The following is a 21,803-nucleotide window of genomic DNA, read 5'->3' as shown; positions in this document are numbered from 1 at the left end:
TTGTGTTAGAATCAGGGGGAAGGCCAACAGGGCAGATGTTGTAGTGGGAGTCTACTGTAGGCCGCTCACCCAGGACAGAGAGGTGGATGAAATATTCTGTAGTCACTTAGGAGAAATCTCACCATTGCTTGCCCTTGTTCTTGTGGGAGAATTTAACTTCCCAGACATCTGTTGGAAATACAACACAGCAGAGCGGGATCAGTCCCAGAGATTCCTGGAATGTGTGGGAGACAACTTCCTGACACAGCTGGTGAGTGAACTGACCAGAGAAGGTGCCCTGCTGGATCTCCTCTTAGTGAACACAAAGGACTGGTGGATGATGTGGCGGTTGGAGGCCGACTAGGGCACAGCGATCACGAAATAATAGTTTTCTCTATTCTTAGAGAGGCCAGGAGAGAGGGAAGCAGAACTGTCATCCTGGACTTCCAAAGGGCTGACTTTGACTTGTTTAGGCACCTGCTTGACAGAATCCCTTGGGAGGCAGTCCTGAAGGGTACAGGGGTCCAGGAAGGCTGGACACTCTGTAAGAAGGAAGTGTTAATGGCACAGGAGCAGGCGGTCCCCAGGTGCTGTAAGAGAAGCCGGAGACAGAGAAGACCACCCTGGCTAAACAGGGAGCTTAGGCTGCAACTCAGGGAGAAAATGAGAGTTTATGGCCTTTGGAAGAAGGGGCTAGCCACTCACAGTGATTACAAAGATGCTGTGAGGCTATGCAGGGTGGAAATCAGGAGGTCTAAAGCCCATCTAGAAATTAATATGGTTTCAGTAGTCAAAGATAACAAGAAATGGTTATATAAGTACATCGACAGCAAAAGAAAGACCAGGGAGAGCTTCCATCCCCTGCTAGATGCAGGAGGAAACATGGGATGAGGAAAAGGCTGAGGTGCTTAATGTTTTCTTTGCCCAAGTCTTTAATAACAAGACTAGTTGTACTGAGGGAATCCAGCCTCCTCAGTCAGAAGACAGACACTGGGAGAACGACCCCCCCGCAATCCAGGAGGAGATAGTCAGTGACCTACTGCATCACATAGACACACACAAGTCTATGGGACCAGATGGGATACACCCGAGGGTGCTGAAGGACCAAGGCTGGGGTGCTCGCCAAGCTGCTTTCCATCATTTACCAGCAGTACTGGCTGACCAGGGAGGTCCAGACAGATTGGAAATCGTCCAATGCGATGCCCATATATAAGAAGGGTCGGAAGGATGATCCAGGAAATTACAGGCCTGTCAGCTTGACTTCAGTGCCCAGGAAGCTGATGGAGCAGCTCATCCCGAGTACCATCACACAACACATGTGGGACAACCAGATGATCAGGCCCAGTCAGCATGGGTCTATGAAAGGCAGGTCCTGCTTGACAAACCTGATCTCCTTCTACGACAGGGCGACCTGCTTATTGCATGAGGGAAAGGCTGTGGATGTTGTCTACCTTGACTTTAGTAAGGCCTTTGACACCGTTTCCCACAGCATTCTCCTGGCGAAACTGGCTGCTCGAGGCTTGGATGGGAACACGCTTTGCTGGGTAAAAAACTGTTTGGATGGCCGGGCCCAAAGATTTGTGGTTAATGGAGTTAAATCCAGTTGGTGGCCGGTCTAGAGTGGTGTCCCCCAGGGCTCGGTTTTCGGGCCTCTCCTGTTTAATATCTTTACTGATGATCTAGACAAGGGGATAGAGTGCACCCTCAGTAAGTTTGCAGATGACACCAAGTTGGGTGGGAGTGTTGATCTGCTCAAGGGTAGGGAGGCTCTGCAGAGAGATCTGGACAGGCTGGAGCGATAGGCTAAGGCCAGCTGTAGGAGTTTCAATAAGGCCAAATGCCGGGTTCTGCACTTCTACCACGACAACCCCCAGCAGTGCTACAGGCTTGGGGAGGAGTGGCTGGAGAGCTCCCAGTCAGAGAGGGACCTGAACATGAGCCAGCAGTGTGCCCAGGTGGCCAAGAAGGCCAATGGTATCCTGGCTTGTATCAGAAATAGCGTGGCCAGCAGGGACAGGGAAGAGATCTTACCCCTGTACTCAGCCCTGGTGAGGCTGTGAGGCCGCACCTCGATTACTGTGTTCAGTTTTGGGCCCCTCACTACAAAAAGGACATTGAATTACTCGAGCGTGTCCAAAGAAGGGCAACGAAGCTGGTGAAGGGTCTGGAGCACATGTCTTACGAGGAGCGGCTGAGGGAACTGGGGTTGTTTAGTCTGGAGAAGAGGAGGCTGAGGGGAGACCTCATTGCCCTCTACAACTACCTGAAAGGAGGTTGCAGAGAGATGGGGATGAGTCTCTTTAACGAAGTAACAAGCAATAGGACAAGAGGGAATGGCCTCAAGTTGCGCCAGGGAAGGTTTAGACTGGGTATCAGGAAGTATTTCTTTACAGAGAGGGTTGTTAGGCATTGGAATGGGCTGCCCAGGGCAGTGGTGGAGTCTCCATCCCTGGAGGTGTTTAAGAGTCGGGTTGACATACTGCTGAGGGATATGGTGTAGTTGGGATCTGTCAGTGTTAGGTTAATGGTTGGACTAGATGTTCTTCAAGGTTTTTTCCAACCTAGATGATTCTGTGATTCTGTATTTTAAGAGAGTAAACTTGCTGCTGGTCACAGCATCCTGCATCATCTTGTACATCTGCTACACATCCAAAACATGCAGTTCTGAATTCAGAGGCAGCACTTCATCTTCTTGGGTAAGAGTCAAGGAATTAAACGGGTCTTACTGAACATATGCTTAACTAATTCACCCAATTGTATCTATATAGAATTTGGACATGTATTTTAAGCTAGTTGTTACACTTCTAATGTAGTGTGGTACACTGAGGTGTAGACACATCAGAGTGTATCAGAGTGAACCAGTATTCATCCCAGTTGAAACTGTTATTCAGAAATTCTCTAGAACAAAAGAAGTAGCCAGGATGACTACCTTGAATGTTTGAAATACTTTGTATTCCTGACTTAATAACTTAAATCTCACAACATTTCCTCACTCTTATTTTTGCAAAAAGAACTCTCCCTCATCTGGACATCCTTGGGAAAAAATATGTGCAATTTGTTCAAGATCACTCAACAGAAACCATTCTTTCATTTGGAAATCATTGCATCCATTGTCAATGGCATTTTTATTCCTTACACTTTAGATGAAAAATGTTTAATAGTCTCTGAGAAGTACGCTGTCGAATTGTCAGTTGTAGGAACTTGTTTTGATATGCTGATGGAAGAAGTGCAGTCTTGTGATTAGTCTCAAGAAGGATTTCATCTCCTCCATGCTATAGACCTGATTTTACAATGTACTTAAGTAAGAGCCATTGCTAAGTAGGGCTCTCCAAAACCAATGTTATGCATAAACTGAAGTGTGTTCTTCTATCATACCTGTGGTTTGGTGTGACTGTCATTCTCTTTCCTCTGAGTGGAAATGAAGCAAGTGGCAAAACTGCATTGGAAATGCCAAAGTACTGCCATTCTGTACATCCTTCATCTTCATTCCAACTTAATGTGGTTGGGAATAAGGACAGATGCCCTGGGATTTTGCCTGCCCATCTAAGGGTCCTTGTTACTACTGCACCTCTCTTCTGGCCTCCCCATACACCATCAGAGAAGAAAAAGATGATAGTTCATTTATCTGATTGTTCTCCTGAGATAAAGAGACCATCAATGCCCTTTGTATTTCTCATCTAGGAAATGACATGCTTAAATAGATTTGCTGTTCCTGCAGAAAGGCAATGGTCTTGATCTTCTGACAAGATTTGCTGAGTTACATAGGTCTGTAAAAAATGAGTTTACAATGTAGGTAGAAAGTATGGCCACCTGAATAGTATATTGAGTTGCTTTGTTTTGTTCTTTTTAACTCACTATCTACAGGACATAAGTAAACATCATTAATCAAACAAGGTGAAAGGAATTGCACATGTTTAGAGATGAGGGAAGCTATTCTATTTTCTGTAACACAGATTGGTGGGCCCAGGAGGACAGAATTTGAAACAACTATGATACAGTTTGACATATATTGCCAAATTCCTCTAGTTTACCTGAAACAGAATGTCCTTAACTCTCTTTATGGTAGATGGGAGCTCACCTGTCACATACACACAGAGAATGAAAGTGGTGCTGAGATTAGGGGTTTATATATAGAGAGAGAGAATTTTGGGGAAAATAATTCTAGCACTTGCTTTGTGTACACTGCACAGTCAAGATACTGTCCTTTCATTATTTTCCTCTTCAAGTTACTAAACTAAACTCAGTTAACTTTATTTAGCTTGGTGCAGGTTAGAGATTTTTACCAGTCATTAACATAAGGAGATCAACACATCCTGAAGCAGAGGGACCTGCATAGATTTAGGACAGTCAAAAATTTGACCTCTCTCATATTCTCTTTAATTTCAAGTAGATACTAAATCATTCATTGATATAGACAAAAGGCACAGATGGAAGTGTCATCCTATGCCACTGAGAGGAAGTAATTTACAAACCCTTAGACAAAAGAAAATGGAACAGCACTTCTTGCCTTAAGTTTCTCTGTTGCCCGATGCATGTGAAATTAAAGTCTCCTCAAAGTAACAGCACAATTGAGTGAAGGTGACCTTATAACTATATGAAATACTACTGAAATCACAATGAAAAATGCTAGTGCTTCAAAATATCTGGAGGGTGGAGGGAATATCTTTAAATGAGGCTGAAATAAGCAAAGTAGTTTGAAATGTATTTTTTTCTACATAAATCCACATTAGATATATTGAAAAGAAAAAGATCATATTCTAGCCAGATGTAAATTTAATTAATTGCATGTTTATTTTGTAGAGGAATCTGTCTTTATTTTCAACAAGACACAATGTAATTCATAATACAATTACCTGAAAGGCCACTGATATGCTTAGAATTAATGATCTGCTGAAATTCCTGATTAGAGCTCTCATAAGTAAACTCAAAATAAGTTCTCATTACAGAGTTTCCTTTTATTATTTTGTCATTTAAAATTAAATATTTGGTTTTAATTTGATAAGCCCTTTATGTTAATACAACTATATTTTTTAATGTGGAAAGAGAGGACTTATTTGACAGGTTATCACTGCAGATGGAGTGGGGGATCCACAGATCATCAGTGGAAAAAAATCTTTTTTTGTTTTTTGGCATGACAATGAATTTACTAACCCTTCCTTTTTTTTTTTGTTTAATCAGGATTGAATATAGATAAAGGAATTTCAGAGTAAATTTCACAAACGTAGTCTGACTGATCTGAATCAGACACTGCCAAAGTATAATACACCCATATGATCAAAAGTACATCAGACCACATAACAATAAATTGATTTAATTATGTACCATGGAGGGGTTAAAAATTCCCTTGGAAGGAAATCAACTATTTCTAATATGATTTGCAATGATAACTACACTGACTTGCTTGTGCATGTTTTTTTATGTTTCTTTTTTTTTTTTTTCCTCTAGGCTGTACTTTGGAGGTACAAGTTTTCCCAGCTCAAAGGTTCTTCAGATGATGGGAAGAGCAAAATCAAATTTTTGTTCCAAAACCAAGATACTAAACAAATTGAAGCGAAGGTAAAAAAAAATACATTGTTTGTTTTATAAAGACAGTGTACATTAAAAGCAGTTTTCAAAGCCGTTAGGGTAACAGGCGTAAATTAAACTAAATTACTTGAAATATTAGATTAATACACGAAGTCAAAGAATGCAAAGAAAACCAAAGAAATTCCAAGAAAAACAAAACAAAACAACCCTGAATCAATTGCTTGGATTTTTGCTAGTTTAAAGTCTTTTGAAAAGTGTAATTACATTAAAAAGTAATAAAATCCAAGACTCACTATGTATGGTTTTAGACATGTTTGCCAACTCTCCTCTTTATCATTTTGATAAGTTGACTGAGAGTTTGAATGCCCTGCTTTTCACCCTATACTCATATCATGATAAAATGATGCAAAATAAGTCAACCTGGGACAAAACCCAGCAAAGGTCTAAAATCTGTTTTTATTTCTCAGAGCAAAAAAGTGTGGGTAAAACACATACTCTCTTACAAGACTGAAGTTTTCTGTCTGTGTCTAATTCAAAATCAGGAAAGATGTATTTTCAGTTGTGCTTCTGATTCAAGAGTTAATTTATGAAATCAGTAACCCTGAGAGATTTATGCTTACTTTGATTTATGTTTTTTGAGAATAGGGCATTTATTGTCCCAGTGTGTGTGAGGAGAAGTAATCTCCCAGGATCTTCAATAACTGGAACTACCTTAGAGTCTAAATCGAAGGTCCTTTTGACTAAAATCCTGATTTTTGTGCAAACCTAAAGACTGTTTTCCTGCCCATCTTCAAGCCTTGCTTCTGAAGCATTTACTATACCGGTTTTCCTGACTGTGTCAGAGAGAAAATTGCTGAATGAATGTAATAACGATACAGTTCCATGAGCAAAAAGGAAATGGTTAAATACATTGCTGTCTAAAAGGGCTAAATATGCACAGCATAATAAAGTATGTAAAGAAAAAAGGCGTTGTGTCGGGAGCAGCCGTTTAAATGCAAACAGCATTAAGAAGCTCTTTTTTCTCCTTTCTGCATGTCTCTTTATGTTTGGCATTAATTATTTTCTACCTAACAGCTATTGACTTGATTTTGAATGTTGTGCTCAATACAATAAAGGTCTGTAAAAGCTCCCATTAAATTAACAGCAACGAAATGTGGTGGACTGTGACTTTCAATAACTTCATGTTCTGCTACGTCTCAAAGATATTTTCGTCTGCTTTCCTTCAGAAATTGTTCTAATAGTATATAATTTCTTTTCATCTCTAATAAGAAAACAGAACTTAACCTAATGTCATGAAGATCATTTTCTCTTAAGCAAATAACTAGAAACTTTTATCATGCTCCTAAGTACAGCTGAAGGGTGAAACTCATCATTACATTTCTAATATCTGTCTGCTGTTGCCATTATATTAACACATGATTTTAGGACTAAAGAATTTTTGTAGGAATCCAAGAATGGGTCAGTGTTTCTTTGTTTTCAGTAAAACTATAATATCTTTTTAATACTTAATTAAATTTAAAACAAGCCAACAGAGTACGAAATCTACATTTTGATGAAGAAAAATAGTTTTTATCAGAATGTTTTTGTGTTTTAAATTAAATCCATTATGCAAATCACTATAAACCTTAGAGATATCCTGGTACCTTTATGGTACCTATTGTTATTCCCACTCAAACTAAATAGAGCTTTATTTCTAGGAAATTTTATCTTTCTACTTCTTATCAAGGTAGAAACTCTACCTTCTACCTTACAAAGACAGAATATTATACAAACTTTCCAGCATGCTTATTAATATGATATCATGTTCTCTGCTTGCTTCTTTCTATTATAAATTTAAACTTTCACAATGATCAACTTGGAAATAAGAATTTGTTACTTCTAATTCATTTTTCTTGGTGATTAAATCATACCAATTACATCATGATCAAGAAACGTCGGATTATGTTGTCTTTGGAAGGTGCTATGGCATTTTTAGTGAGCACTTCTATCCATTCCAATTTATTTACATATGAAGTATGTTGCTTAATCTAAGAAATATAGATAAATGTGGCTATAAAATGAATGTGAAGATTCTTGAGTCATATTTTTTCAACTTTGGTTAGTTTAAAATTCTATGGGTGGGCCCCTTCAGTATCCTTTAAGCCTTTCATGGATTTAAAGCACTATTCAGCATAAGAAGAGGTGAAACTATCTAGACTCTATTTTTTGGACTTAGCATTACAGAGTGAGAGGTATAGCTATTTGGGGAACTCTCAAGTCATTAGGAAATGTTAGATTTTCAGAAATGCTTATAATGCTAGGTTTCATGCATACTGTATGCAGGCTTCATTTGGAATCAGATGATGGGAGTTTTGTAAAACATCTGTTAAAGGTTGTGATGAATATTCATGGCCACAGCTATCATCACCTGTTAAATGCAACTCTGTGCTTCAGATGGCCTGAAGACCCACTGTTGTAAGGGGAAATATAACATTTTATTTACGTAAAGATATTTTTTACCACTTATATTACATGGGGAATAGTCAGAATATAATGAAATGAGAGCTCACAGTTGAGAATAAAACCAAAAATCTGAGGAGCCATTGCCCCAGCGTATTACGGCTCTTCAGTTCTGCCTTCCTAAGCAGTAATGTGGAAGCAGGTCATGGCAGGTAACATTAATACAGTTTAAGAGAGTCACTAGAACTGAGAGTGCTTTCTTACCTTTCATTGTCAACACTAACACACTGTATGCAGAACCTGCTATGGCATACACATACCTGATCTGAGAGTCCTGCTTTTCTTGTCTCTAAGGTCTGTTTTCCACCATCTCCAAGTTTCAGCTATGGCACTGACAGAATGTGTTAATGTATTTAGTGCACTATAATTCAGTTACTCCCTGCAAATGTGAGGTGGTCTGGCCATAGGGGGTTTTTTGTTGTTTATTTTTTTTAAATATTATTGCTTTCGTCATGGTTGACAGCTGAATGATTATGAGCCAGCAGTGTGCTCAGGTGGCCAAGAAAGCCAATAGCATCCTGGCTTGTATCAGAAATAGAGTGGCCAGCAGGACTAGGGAAGTGATTGTCCCCCTGTACTCAGCACTAGTGAGGCCACACGTCAAATACTGTGTTCAGTTTTGGGCGCCTCACTACAAGAAAGACATAGAGGTGCTGGAACATGTCCAAAAAAGAACAACGAAACTGGTGAAGGGTCTAGAGCACATGTCTTATGAGGAGCAGCTGAGGGAACTGGGGTTGTTTAGCCTGGAGAAAAGGACACTCAGGAGAGATGTTATCTCTCTCTACAACTACCTGAAAGGAGGTTGTAGTGAGGTGGGTCTCGGTCTCTTTTCCCAAGTAACAAACGATGGGATGAGAGGAAATGGCCTCAAGTTGTGCTAGGGGAGGTTTGAATTAGATATTAGCAAAAATTTCTTCACCAAAAGGGTTGTCAAGCATTGGAACAGGCTGCCCAGGGGAGTGGTTGAACCACCATCCCTGGAGTTACTTAAAAGTATGGCACTTAGGGTCATGGTTTAGTGGTGAACTTGGCAGTGTTAGGTTTACAGTTGGACTCGATGGTCTTAAAGGTCTTTTCCAGCCTAAATGATTCTATGATTCTATATTATTCCTTCCTGTGAAAATATGAGTTATCAAAAACCAAATGCTTCCTGTCTTCCTTCATTTACCATGCTGCACATTTTGTGTATCTCATGCTATCCCAGATGTGTGTAATTATAACATGCTGTATTTCTGCAGTAATATCCTTTAGCTTTAAAACACTTATTCATTCTCTAGAGAATTAAGAGTGTCAGAGTGCTTAGCTATTGATTTTTGTTCCAAAATTTGGATAAATTTATTATTACTCTAGAAATACATTCAGACTTCTAGATGGAATTGCTTGGAAAAAAATAATTATGCATCAGCATTTTAAATTTTAGCCATACAGTCTTCATAATTGTCCAGCATCTCCTCTGTATTGTGATGGAACTTACAGAGATATCACTGTTAGTATTATAAGAATCTAAGAAAAGAACCTTTTGAGAAAAAATGCAGAACAACATCCATTCATCAGTCAGGGCATTTTTTTTTTTTTTTAAGAAACACACTTGCCACCAGAGTTTATATTCCTAAGTGATAGAAAGTCCTTCACTGACAGTGAATAACTAATATTTTTATAATGCTGTCAAAATTTTTTACAGTGTGCTACATGCCTGACTTAATAAAATTCAAAATGGCATGCTTTGAGACACACAATATGTGCTATGGATTTAGTTACAGTTTAACCAGGTATACTTCTTTTCAGCTTGAAAATAATTTAAGATATTTATACATTTCCATTATTCTCTCGGATATTGTTAAAATACTGCCTTTCTTTTCTGTAGACACTTTGTACTGATACCTTTGTTTGGCTTTTCTGTAACTAATATTATGTTACTATAAAGGTATAGAGTGTAGTATAAAAGAAGTGTTTCCTCATAGATTTAAGCAATTCCAGTCTAAAAAATCTGAACAGTAATTACCATAGGTCACACCAGTGGGTCCATGGCAGGGTGCCTGGATGCAAACGTCTAACACTGAAGGTTTCTAATGAAAGATCTAAGTGGTTTCTGAGAAGAAAACCACTTAGGGGCAACATTAATCACCGATACCCCTTAGACATTCCAATCTGTAGGTTATTTCCCAGCTGTCACTCAGCAGGAGATATTGCACGAGTTTGCACAGTCAGACAGAATTTTTCTGACTGAGAGCTAGAAAATAGAGCTGTCGTCTTGGCAGAACGTGGAGCCTACATGTCCCTCTCCCTCATTCTTACTGAGCTGATGGAGTTGGGTTGAAAAAAAACCAAGCACAGAAGGACAAAGCTTTCTCCTTGTCTATAAGACACAGAGATTCACTTAGGCACCTTCCTATCTATTTGCCTATTTGTTTAGCTATAGTTTAATGATCCATTAGTGTCTCTCCAGTATCACAGCAGCTTCCAGAGGCTAACACAATCTCAGGACTGTAATAAACTCAGAGTGCTGTGCTCTTCAATTTTACCTAGCTAAGTATTGGACCACTGCAATAGAAGCTGCTTTTTATTTTTCTGACAAAAATGAAAATTATCTTAAATCTATGAGAGATCCTATTTCGATATATATATATGCATGCTCCCAAACATAGGAATATGCAATGTATATAAAAATCAGCATGAGCACTGTTTTTCTTATTATATGCAATTTCCATTTGAATTTTGTAAGTAAATGCACCACTTAGTAATTTCTGTTAACTGAGAGTTTCTGTGCCTTGTGAAACATATGGATAACTCAGAAACTACACTTTGGTCTGTGCTTTCACCTTTCTCAACTTGCAGGGCTTTTTCTACAGCTCAACAGTTTTGTCAGAAAAACTCAGGCAAGGTCACACAGCTGTGCTGCATTACTTAGCTTTTGTTCACACGCTAGCTGAACCCCTAAACTGAGTGTTACAAAACCAAAGTGAATATAAAAATCAGCACATCAAGATAAAGATTCAGTCAATTGTCTTTGGCTATTTGAATAAGGAGAAAAGAAGAGGGTGGAAATATGGTATCAGCAAAGAAAGAAGTGTAACTTCAAGGATTTAGCATTAATACTTATTAATTCATTAATATTACCGTAATAATAATTAATGCCAATTAATTTGTACTTGAAATTATCGTGTATAGAAATATAATTAAAATAAGACAAATAGACTGAGTTACTGCTCTTGTAATGTGAACAGAATGGTCACTTTCAAGTGTTGCAAGGTGTCTTGATGGATGCTTGCACCATTTTCCAGAATGATATTTCTGCTCATTTCAAGTATATTCTCCAAAATATAATTTTAAATTAATCCTTTTTCTTAGCCTTGAGTGGTTTTTGTGAGTATCACAGTGCACTTCAAATTTAGAATATCATCTTTAAATCGGTTTTAAGTATACGTCCTTAGGATTTTTACAGTGATTGCTCAATTGCAGTGACTGCAGTCTGAGTTCAGATTTCTGACCTGTGTAGGCTTGTGTGATTCAATTTTTAGTTTCCCCATGTCCTGCACATGGATTGACTGTTTAATATCTATTTTAGGTCAGATTCTATGCTAATATAAAGAGACCATGTAACATCACATTTGATGAAAGAACAAGCATATTCTCATATTAGCAATTTATATATGGATGAAGGAAAATATTTTTTCTAACCATATAATGAATACTTACAAACTTACAATTGCTTGGTTTCGTAGATGTATTGCTTATGTACTTGCATCATTAATATAATGCAATAAGAGTTGGGTTTTTTTCATCTGGGGGCACTCTCTTTCTGTTTTCTCTTTTCATCTCTGTTCTTTCAATTCAGGTTTTCTTTCTGAAAGGTTACAGAAACACCTGTGATAACTGTTGGTAATAATTGTACTAATACACTGTGAAAATTCAGTGTCTGGTAGCTGTAATTACGATAGTAAGAACTTTCAGCCAGTAGGGTTACCTAATTGACTTGAACAATTCTCAAACTGTAATATTTGTTTTAATAGGCTTATTCGGTTGAGACATAGGGGGAAATGTAGTCTTTCTACAGATAACACATGGGAATTATATTACAAATATTTCACTCTTCCACTAAATTCATATTCTCTCATCTTACACTTCAGTTTTATTTTTATAGTACCAGAAGGATAAATAATATTATACTTGTAAAAAGGAGTTAACTGAAAAGTAACTTAATTTGAATGACTGATAGTTCTTATTCTGAAATAGCTTCATAATAGCTTCCATTGTTTTTCTATCTATGATAAATTTTCTTTTTTTTGAAATTTGAGGGAGGAAAAAGACCTTTGGCATAGTGATAAAATTGCCTTTCTCCCAGTCTTTAAAAATGAGAATGTCTCTAAACAGATTTTTTTAAATGGACACAGATGGCAGGTTTGTGAAACTTGGCATAAACTTTATCTTCTTTATTGAGAATTGGTGGTTAGAGGAGTTTAAAGAAGCTCATGGGATGTTATAAATTCATTTCTGAGCATGTCTGAAGGACATCTGCTCAGGTTGTAGGAGAGCTGAACAAAGCTCCACTCCAGTACATCACTGGACACTGCACATGCAGCTGTCTGCTTTCAGGCAGTTTTTCCCCTCGCACTTGACAGATCTGTGAATGTATCCATGAATTATGTGAAGCAATATCTTCCAGGAAATATCAAAAGGCAGAAAATTGCAGGTTAATGTAATTTTGAGAGATTTAGCCGTATTTACTGAATTCACAACATTATCAATATTCTTCTAAACAAAAAAGCAAAACCTCGACACTACATAGCCTGGAAATACCAGTGCTGGACAGAAAGACGAATAGAATATGCCACAGCTATCTATTACTGGCTTGATATTACAGTGAAGAAATCTGTATAGGCAGTGAATCAAAACAGAAAGATGGCAACTCTGCACCACCATCCCTACACTTATATGTATCCAAAGACCTCAATATTTGCTTTCAAATACAACAGATATTTACTGATTAAATGCCAACTCTAAAAACACATAATGCAGATAACCTAAAAAAGATCAGATAAAGTTAATTAGACACAAAAGAGAAGATTTATATATATAAAAATATCTAAGTTTTATTTATTTCCCCCGTAAGGGTGTCTAAAAGAGTCCCACCTTGTCTAGTCACATGCTGAGGAGCTATAAAGAAATGTAAATTAAAGTAGAAAAAGGACTTTGTCTAATATTGCTAAGTTTAAAACATGGAGTCTGTTCCTTTTTTCGGTCCAATGACAGTAACCCTCAGTGAAAACAGATCCAGAATATCACTGTGTGACAGTAGCACTTTTGATTTTTGTGGGTACGTTGGGTATACAGCAGGAGTCCAGAGATGTGTACACTGTTGTGGTGCAGTCATTCAATTTCTATATAAATTAACCTGAAAAAGTGATGGATTTGCACAAACCCGAGGGGAAAAAAAAAAATTCTATAGTGGCACTTTCTTTTCCTTTTAGATGGTAGGATCACGTATTTCTGTGGAGGCACTTAACTCAGAAATTTTTCCATCTTATCTTCCAAACAATTATTTACTGAATGGGGATAGCTCAGTGTCTAAGCCCCTATAATGGAGAATTGCCAGGCACATTAGCAGAATTACATCAAACTATTAAATTTATTGCTATTTGAATAGTGGTTCTTTCCTGGGTATATGTTTGTGAGGTGTTCTCTTGTTTAATGTTTAATCTTTCTGTTTTCACTTCCAGGAGCTGGAGTTCTCCAACCTGTTTGCAGTCCTTCACTGTATCCACTCATTCTTTGCAGCCAAAGTGGCTTGTTTGGACCCTTTGTATGTAGGCAGTCAAGCCACATCTTCTGCTGCTCCCACAACTTCTGGTACTGGCAAATTAAAGTATACTACTTGACATCTCACATTACAGCACTGCCACTTAACAACAAGACATAACAATGTATAAATATTCATAAGATGTAGACCTTTGGTGAACCATGTACGCGGAAACCAGTCCTGGAGGCAAGACATCTTGCAGCATCAGCAGATAAATGGTCACATGGGATCATAAATTCATCTCTGTTCTGCAAGACATCAGTAAATAATCCTAGTCAAAACCCCAGAATAGGATGGATATGCTTTTAGTATGATCTATTTGTACTTACATAGTGCTTTAAGCAACACTGGAAGCAAAGGAATAAATGACGAAATGAAGCACTTCAGTATTTAATAAAATTTTCGAATTGCTGTAATAATACACAAATAGAATTGTCATTCTGTTTTCAGATGGTTTTTATGACAATATACTAATCCCTGAGTATGAACTTAATACCCTATCATTATATTATAAATGACATAAGAGCAAGCAACAAGCATATAGTACATGGTGACAAGGAGATAAGCATGAAAAGGCATTTGTGTAAAAGTATCTCCTCAAATAAGAAAGCACTTTAAGCAGTGTTGTAAATCCATACTTTTGTCCATACATGGAATCATGCTACTTTTTCTATTTTGTTCTTCTAGTCTAACAATAACAACAACAAAGATAGAGCCATATTGGACTAATAGGCCAAAAAAAATCCAAAACCAAGCCACAAAAAGTAAAACACCTTTCCATGAGTAAGTCCCTCTTCTTCAAGTAAAAATAATGTGATATGAATTTAAATTACAAATTAAGTGCAAGTACATAAAATATCCTGTCTGCTATTTACCTCCTCCCTTTTATTTTTCAAGAATTAAATTCTGTAAATCTAATAGTCTTTGTTCACAAGACTCAGCTGTTGAATTTGTTTCAGATACAATCCACCTAATACATTGCTTCCATATTTAACCTTGATTTCACATCATAAGTAGAACCTCTGTTCCACTCAGGCTCTCAACAAAATAGACATTCTACATTATGATTAAAAAGTGAGTCCACCCTTTGAATTCTTATTAATCCTTTTTTTATATTGTTAGTAAAAGACAGGAATAAATTAAACAACCTGTAAAGAATAGCTGACAAAATGCATATTTGTATGTTAAGACTATTACATCACTCTGGACCTCATACTAGTTCCAGAGTATCACTTAAGGATGAAATCTGAGTTGTAAATTTAAAATTAATAACTTTAAATATAATTTTGCAAAATAATTTAATTTTGTGCTATTACACACATCAGTGAAGATTGAAAAATGGTGGGAGCATGTGTGGTATGTACCTTAAAAAACAGAAAAAATGAGGGATTTTTTTTGCCAAACAGGATAAGAGAACCTAAAACACTGTAGGAAGAACAGCTAGTGCAGGTACAGTGTATGCATAACATTGTAAATAGTACTTTGTGGGGTTTCTGTTTATTATATTGAAAAAAAGACTTCCTTTTTTTTTTTTTTTTTTTCCCCCCACTTAGACTTGTTATAAAAGCACATAGCATGTAAGGTTTATGGACACTATCTGCCTTGTTTAACAGAAAGACCAGTTCTGTCACATCCTTTTCTACATATTAAGATAATTAAAACTTGAAAAGTGAAGCCAGAGGAAAGCTTTTTTGCAATAGGAACAATACAAAATGCAATGCAGAGGCAAAAGATGAATGAACTGTAGGGGCACATCATGTCACTGTTTTTCTGCTTTGCATTAGAAGTGTCTGGATTTATGTGTGTGAGAGTATCCTTGCCTTGAAGTATAGCTTATCTCACTTGATACTAGTTCCAAATAATCTGAAAATATATTTTCTGGGGACTCTTTTATCACTTTCAAATGACTTTCAGTTCATGCTTACTTCTTAGTACATCTCCAAGGGTTACACATTTATTTTCCAAGCTAAATACAATGAAATTATATCATAATCCAGCTATTAAATGCTTTAAGTGTCATCAAAATCCAACATTTTCATAGTCATAATTGTGTGGGGTTTTATATGAATTGTTCCTAAATAAGAGGGTCACATCCTGGTCTCTGAAGACACATAAAACTACTGTGACTATCCATGGGATCTCGAGTTTGCTCCTGAGATATTTTGAATCCAAAGCTACAACAATCTAAGGGGTTTAATGATGGTAACTCATGCACTGTCCTTGTCAAGAAAGCATATACTGGAAACACAAATTTTGACAGAGCACTGACAATGCTGAAAACAGAAGCCCTATATCTGTTTATGACAGTTCTCCTCCTCTGCGCTCCCGAATCATCTCCTTCCTTTTAGTGCATTGCTGTGGCATTCAGCTATCACAGTGTTGGCATGTGCTAACACCTCAGTAAATGCTCTGGTGGTAATAACAGAATCTAAAACTAATCAGCTGCCAGTTGAATGTTTTTCCTTCAACTGTTCATGTTATGTGCACAATTGTACCTCTGAAACTGAGAGTTGTTTAAAGGACGTTGTTTAATGTGTTTAATGTGAAATTATGTCATTGCAAATTGCTGTAGATTAAGGCCCCCCAAAAATGAGACTTTTGTAACTGGGCATTAAATATGCAATGTTTAAGAAACAAACATTAGCCTGTAAATTGATTTTTTTTTGTTCTTCTAAAACCCTGCCTTTCAAAGAGCTAAACTGGTGGGGCTTAATCAATACTTTTATTTTCAGCAAGATAAAAGTGATATTGTGAGAATATAAAATGCCATAGCCTTGACTGCAGGTCAGCACTGGTACTTGTAAATGCAGCAGGGGTTTGTGCACTGACCTCACAGAACATTCAGAGGTCACTCTGCCCTGTTAGAGCAAGTTGGTTGGAAATTCAGTCTTGAACCAAAGAGGGAAAATTTTAAACTCTGTGTTATAACTAATCCTGAAATAGCAAAATATAATTTACAAGCATATTAATTGGCTATATTTTTCATTTAAACACCTGCAGGAGATTCTCATTTAAAGCATAGTGAACTTCATATGCATATGCCAAAACCCAGACTTTATGTTGCAGCCTCTCATTTCACGTGTACCATATAATGAAAACAAGTCAACACAGCCCATTGACAGTGAAAAAACACAATTAAAGCAAGCTATCAGCTTTTGATAAAAATTTGTATGCAAGTGAAAGCAAATATTTTTACAAAAAAACAAACCAACCAACCAAACCATACCATAAAATGTGATTTGTTCTCTTTGTCATGATATTCTTAAATAAGTTTAATTAAAAAAATTCTTTATAGTACTGTGCCTATTGAAGTGATGTTATATAGTATATCAAAAATATGTACACTTAACTAAATATATTTGGTTTGATTTGCTTTGCTTTATAATGGAAATTTTAGATGATCTGACCTTCACAGAACTAACCATATGCTAGGTGTTAGCTTAATTTTATTATGAAAATGTTACTGATTTCAATATGTTATTCTGGATTTCATCAGTGAATGAATACATTTCATTTCCTACATCTGTTTAAAAATACAGTTCCAGACTTTCAAAAGAGCTTTCCAGTAACATGAGGGCGCCTTTGAAATAAAATCACTATATTTGTAAATGTTGGCCATTTTATTTTGTTAATGAAGTGCAACAAGGAGTTTGTGGAGACAAACTAGTTGTAAGTGGGTTATTTTTTAAAACCAGTTGTTTGAAGGTTTGTCTATTCAAACTAGAATTCATAAGAATGCAAACCAAAAATATGCAGTATCAATATGCTTGGAGATGAAAAATACTATTTTTGAAATTAGGCCTTGATTCCATGAAAATATATTTCTTTACTTTGTGCACGTAGACTTTATCAGAACACCTCAAAGTGGACAGTTAAGTAAGAGTAGGTAGTTGCCGATACTGCAGCCTATTACTTTAAATGTGATTTGGTTTATTCAATGCCTTAAGGTGTTTCTTATATCAAACAAAATAATAAAAAGACTGAAGATCTTGTGAATGTACAGTTGCTGCCCTTAGAAATTCAGCAGGTTTGCTACGTATTGTCTAAGTACACTTGAGTATTCCCTATGCCAAAAAGAAAGACCAGTTTTCATTCTGGTATGACAATTCTAAGAAACCTTTTGGAAAATGTAATTTTATTAATATTAAACACTACTCCTTCTATCGCACTTTCCATTTCCTTACAGGGTCTAGTCTCTGAAAAAGTGTAGCATCAAAAAAAATTTAAGGTAATTTTAAAATGTTCAACCTTGGGCAATTATGAGTCTGTACTTTGGACTCGCACCTCTGACCAGTTCTGCATGATGGGCAACATAGGACTCTCACTTAAGCTCCCAAAATTTAAGTACCTGTCTTAGCTGCCTAAGGTAGGGCTTGAGGCTCTCAAAAGGGAAATACAAGGCAGGAACATAGCTTAGGATCTATGAAAGTGCATGCATGTGTGTGACTCCAAGGAGCTAGAGGTGCTTCTACGTTAGTGTTTCCATTTTGTCAGGAATGTGCTTCTGAAGCCAGGCTCCTGCCTGCTGTCACTCACTGTGCTATTCTTCATATCGCAGAGCAGTCTTTAAGCACATATTTTTAGGATGAAACTAAATTGAGCATCACACCTATATGAGTTCCAGGTCCTGACAGTCTTTCAGACCGTGAGGCCCCACTGAAAGGAGTCCAGAGGAAAAAATACCCTGAGCTGCTAACAGCGAGGCTGCCAGGTCCTGGTACCACCCGTTTCTGTCTCTGCAGCAGCTGCTGCTCATACACTGTGGGTGCTTGAAGGACCCTAGAGAGCTGAACTTCACAGTGTAGCCCTCCAGAGCTTAGTGCCTGAAAGGGGATGATGTGCTGTGACAAGGGGCAGAATGAAGCTGAAGAAGGCTGATGGGTACCCAGGGCAGGTTATCCTGCATCACCTTTTTCCCTCTCCACACCAGGACAGTATTGACTCAAGCAGACTACTCTGGTCTGGTCAGCCCTCTCCCTGCTGCTCCTTTCTCCCTGTCTACCACAAATGCACACCTGAATATTTGCTCTGAGGTCCCCAAGCACACTTCCCTGTTTCCTAACCCCCTTTGCTCAGACAGATGGCAAAACTGTACTCTCAGCTACATAACAGAGCCTCTAAACCTCTTATACAGTCGGGGGACAGTACTAAGGATTATAGCAAGGACATCCCTGTATCACTAAGAGTGCTTGCGTGTGTGATTAACATTCAGGTTAAAGCAAATAAAGTCATATCTGAGCTTAAGTGCTTTCCTGACTTGGAGGGTTCTTAAGTGGAATTGTAGTATTTTCCTGGAATAAAGTCTGTAATGTCAACACATTTCTACATGCTTGGCTCCATTTTCAGGAAGTTTAGAAGAGGTAGTTGTTCATATTCTGTTGGAATCATAGAGAAAAGTGTAGGAATACTGGAATAAAAAGAAATTTTTGTTTGGATACTGTATATTATTACAGTACATTACATAATCTATTAAAACACATTGAACAATGTAAAACTAAATGCTTTCATTTACATAACCTAGTCAGTTTTCACTATGGTATACATGCCTTCCACTTTCAACAACTTTCTCCGCAAGAATCCCAACTATATATTATAGAAATTCTTTTATTATTCAGTATATACTAATATATAATGCATAGTGTGTGTGTGTATGTGTGTGTGTGTCTATATATTAGTATATACTAACGGAAGATATTCAGTATATATTAATGAAAGTTACATATTAAGTACAACTATAAAGCAGAAGCATAAATCCATGAAGCTTTACATTTAAAAACTTAATCTTATAATACTATAAAGAAAAATATGTATATTAGTTGAAGAAATGGCTATTTTTGCAGGATATGCACAATCTGGATATACAATAATAAATTGATAAACATCAACTGATTTACTATTTCATACCTCCAGGAACTTTGATTTTTTAATTATTCTTATCCCTTTAGCATATTTGCAATATATGTTATAAGTTTTAATTTGTTATGGATAAAAATGACTGAAAAAATGTAATAGAAAGTGCTATATATTTTATAAATATTAAAAATTTAAGAAAAACTATTCAAATTATTTATTTCATTTTTAGTTATGGTTTTGTGATTGTTTGTAATATGTATTTGTGACAAACATAAGTCACCTAGTTGTTTAAGCTCATTAATGTACCACTAATAAAATGCTATCTTCTGTTTTGTTTTTGTTACGTTTTGTTTTGCTTCTTTTTGTAATGGAACATAACAGAAAAAAATAGTAAATAAATACTTTTTTAACTAATCTTTTGCATTCAGTCATACAGTGTATGAGTTTTATATCATTGAAAGTCAAGTCTGAGAGATCAAGAAAATACTTGAAGAACCTGGGGTGGTAAAGTTATTTCCCAATGCCATGTTCAACTGTTTATTTAATAGAAATAATAACAATTCCTTACTTGTACATGATCATTTCCACAAGGCATGTCACCCACTTAAAGTCTGACTAGGATTTCTGAAATATCTGCCTCTCCTCTGGCTATGAAGCTCACACACAACCAGATCGTTTTACCACAGAACCATGAGATTGTTTTACCACTGACATTTAATTGCCTAGTGTTGATTATAATGAATTTGGGCCTGATATTTCAGTGCTTGAAGGTATTTTTTGTTATATTTTTGCAAGTAGAGAATTTTCAACTGGTGCTGCAACTACTAGAACATAACCAACTTTAATGAGTTCGATTTTGTTTTTTTCCCTGACTGAGGGAAGAGATGCTGGAAGAAGGGGAGCCCCTACTTTTATTTAGGCACCATTGTACGTTTTCAACAATTTTAGTTCTGCAGTGCACATTTCGCAGGCTCATTTTTGGTGTCTTCCTTGTGCTTCCAGTGTGGAGAAGCCAGGTAAGCTCCCTCGTGACAGTGCTGCTATCACCTTTCTCTCCCACTCCCTCCACAATCAGTCACCAGGGCTTTCTTGGACCTCAGGGTGGGGTTGAATTCCTCAGTTCTGTACTCAAGGAAATCTCCCTTTCTGGCCCCAGCCCTTTCATCTTCTTGAAGAGAAGGAAAAAAGTATGACATTTGTTGTAATTACAAGTGTGGTGAACAATTTGTTCTGAAGAAATCCTCAGTCCTCGTTCCCAGATGTGATTCATGTGATTCTGTCACATCACTTGTTAGCTTCCTGTGTCTCAGGTTTGGTTTTAGACCACATTTTAGTGAAAGGCCAGGGGCAAAAAAAAAAAAAAAAAAAAAAGAGGAGAGAGGTCTTTTAAAAAAAGAGGTGAAGAGAACCATAGAATATTACAAAGTTAGGAAAATCTTGGAAGTAAGTATTCTCCAAATGTGCAGGAATCCTGTTATAGCTACTATTTCCATTTGCACTTTAAATAGGAACTACATTTTATATTAGGAGCATGAACTCACATAGAACTGAAATTCTGAATTATAGTTTTTAATCTAATTGTTTTTACATCTTCCCCACAGATTTTGACCTCAAATGAAAATTCTTGTAATCAAAGTTTCTTAAGATACAGTCCTTGAATGAGTTTCTTTAAATACATGGTACTTATGTTCCACAGCTAACATACTTGTTCTTCCAGCTCTACAACAATTTATTCTTGCAACATTTAAAATAAATTGTGATCTATTTACCTGTGCAATTGGTCAATAAAAGTTAGCACAGTACAATATTCACAACTTATAAATGATTAAGTTGTACAGTTCTGTAGTATTCCTTTTTTTGTATTTTGACACTAGCTATTCTTACATTTGCCTATGAAGTAGCAGCATTTTTTTAAGTATTCTTCAGACACAATTCCCTTTACAAATAGAAAACTATATCCTTTAATTTCCTTATCAGGAAAAAAAAATATTTTCCGTAGTGCTATAGTTAATATCGCTATGCGATAGTTCAGAAAAGTGAAGAGAGGGATTTACTATACAGTGGATTTATTGGCTATGTGCTTTATGTACTTTGCATGCACACTTTTCTTGAAACTCTTGAAAACTTCTTGAAAAGAGCAGAATTT

The 21,803-nt window shown here is 36.8% G+C and overlaps 1 protein-coding gene across 5 annotated transcripts in view; it reads left to right on the top strand.

The window, feature by feature from the left end:
* The window catches only part of SNTG1 (syntrophin gamma 1), a 370,446-nt gene extending 350,377 nt beyond the window's left edge, over positions 1-20,069 (top strand). For all 5 annotated transcript variants that reach the window (XM_074819579.1, XM_074819587.1, XM_074819554.1 and 2 more), the window contains 2 exons: positions 5,425-5,535; positions 13,725-20,069. In XM_074819579.1, the coding sequence (XP_074675680.1) occupies positions 5,425-5,535; positions 13,725-13,883 (270 nt within the window). In that variant the 3' untranslated portion in view covers positions 13,884-20,069. The remainder of the gene's footprint in view (positions 1-5,424; positions 5,536-13,724) is intronic.
* The last annotated feature ends 1,734 nt before the right edge of the window (positions 20,070-21,803 follow it).

This window comes from Strix aluco, chromosome 1 (assembly GCF_031877795.1).
Source record: "Strix aluco isolate bStrAlu1 chromosome 1, bStrAlu1.hap1, whole genome shotgun sequence".
Classification (NCBI taxonomy): domain Eukaryota; kingdom Metazoa; phylum Chordata; class Aves; order Strigiformes; family Strigidae; genus Strix; species Strix aluco.
This window is presented reverse-complemented; position numbering and strand designations above follow the sequence as displayed.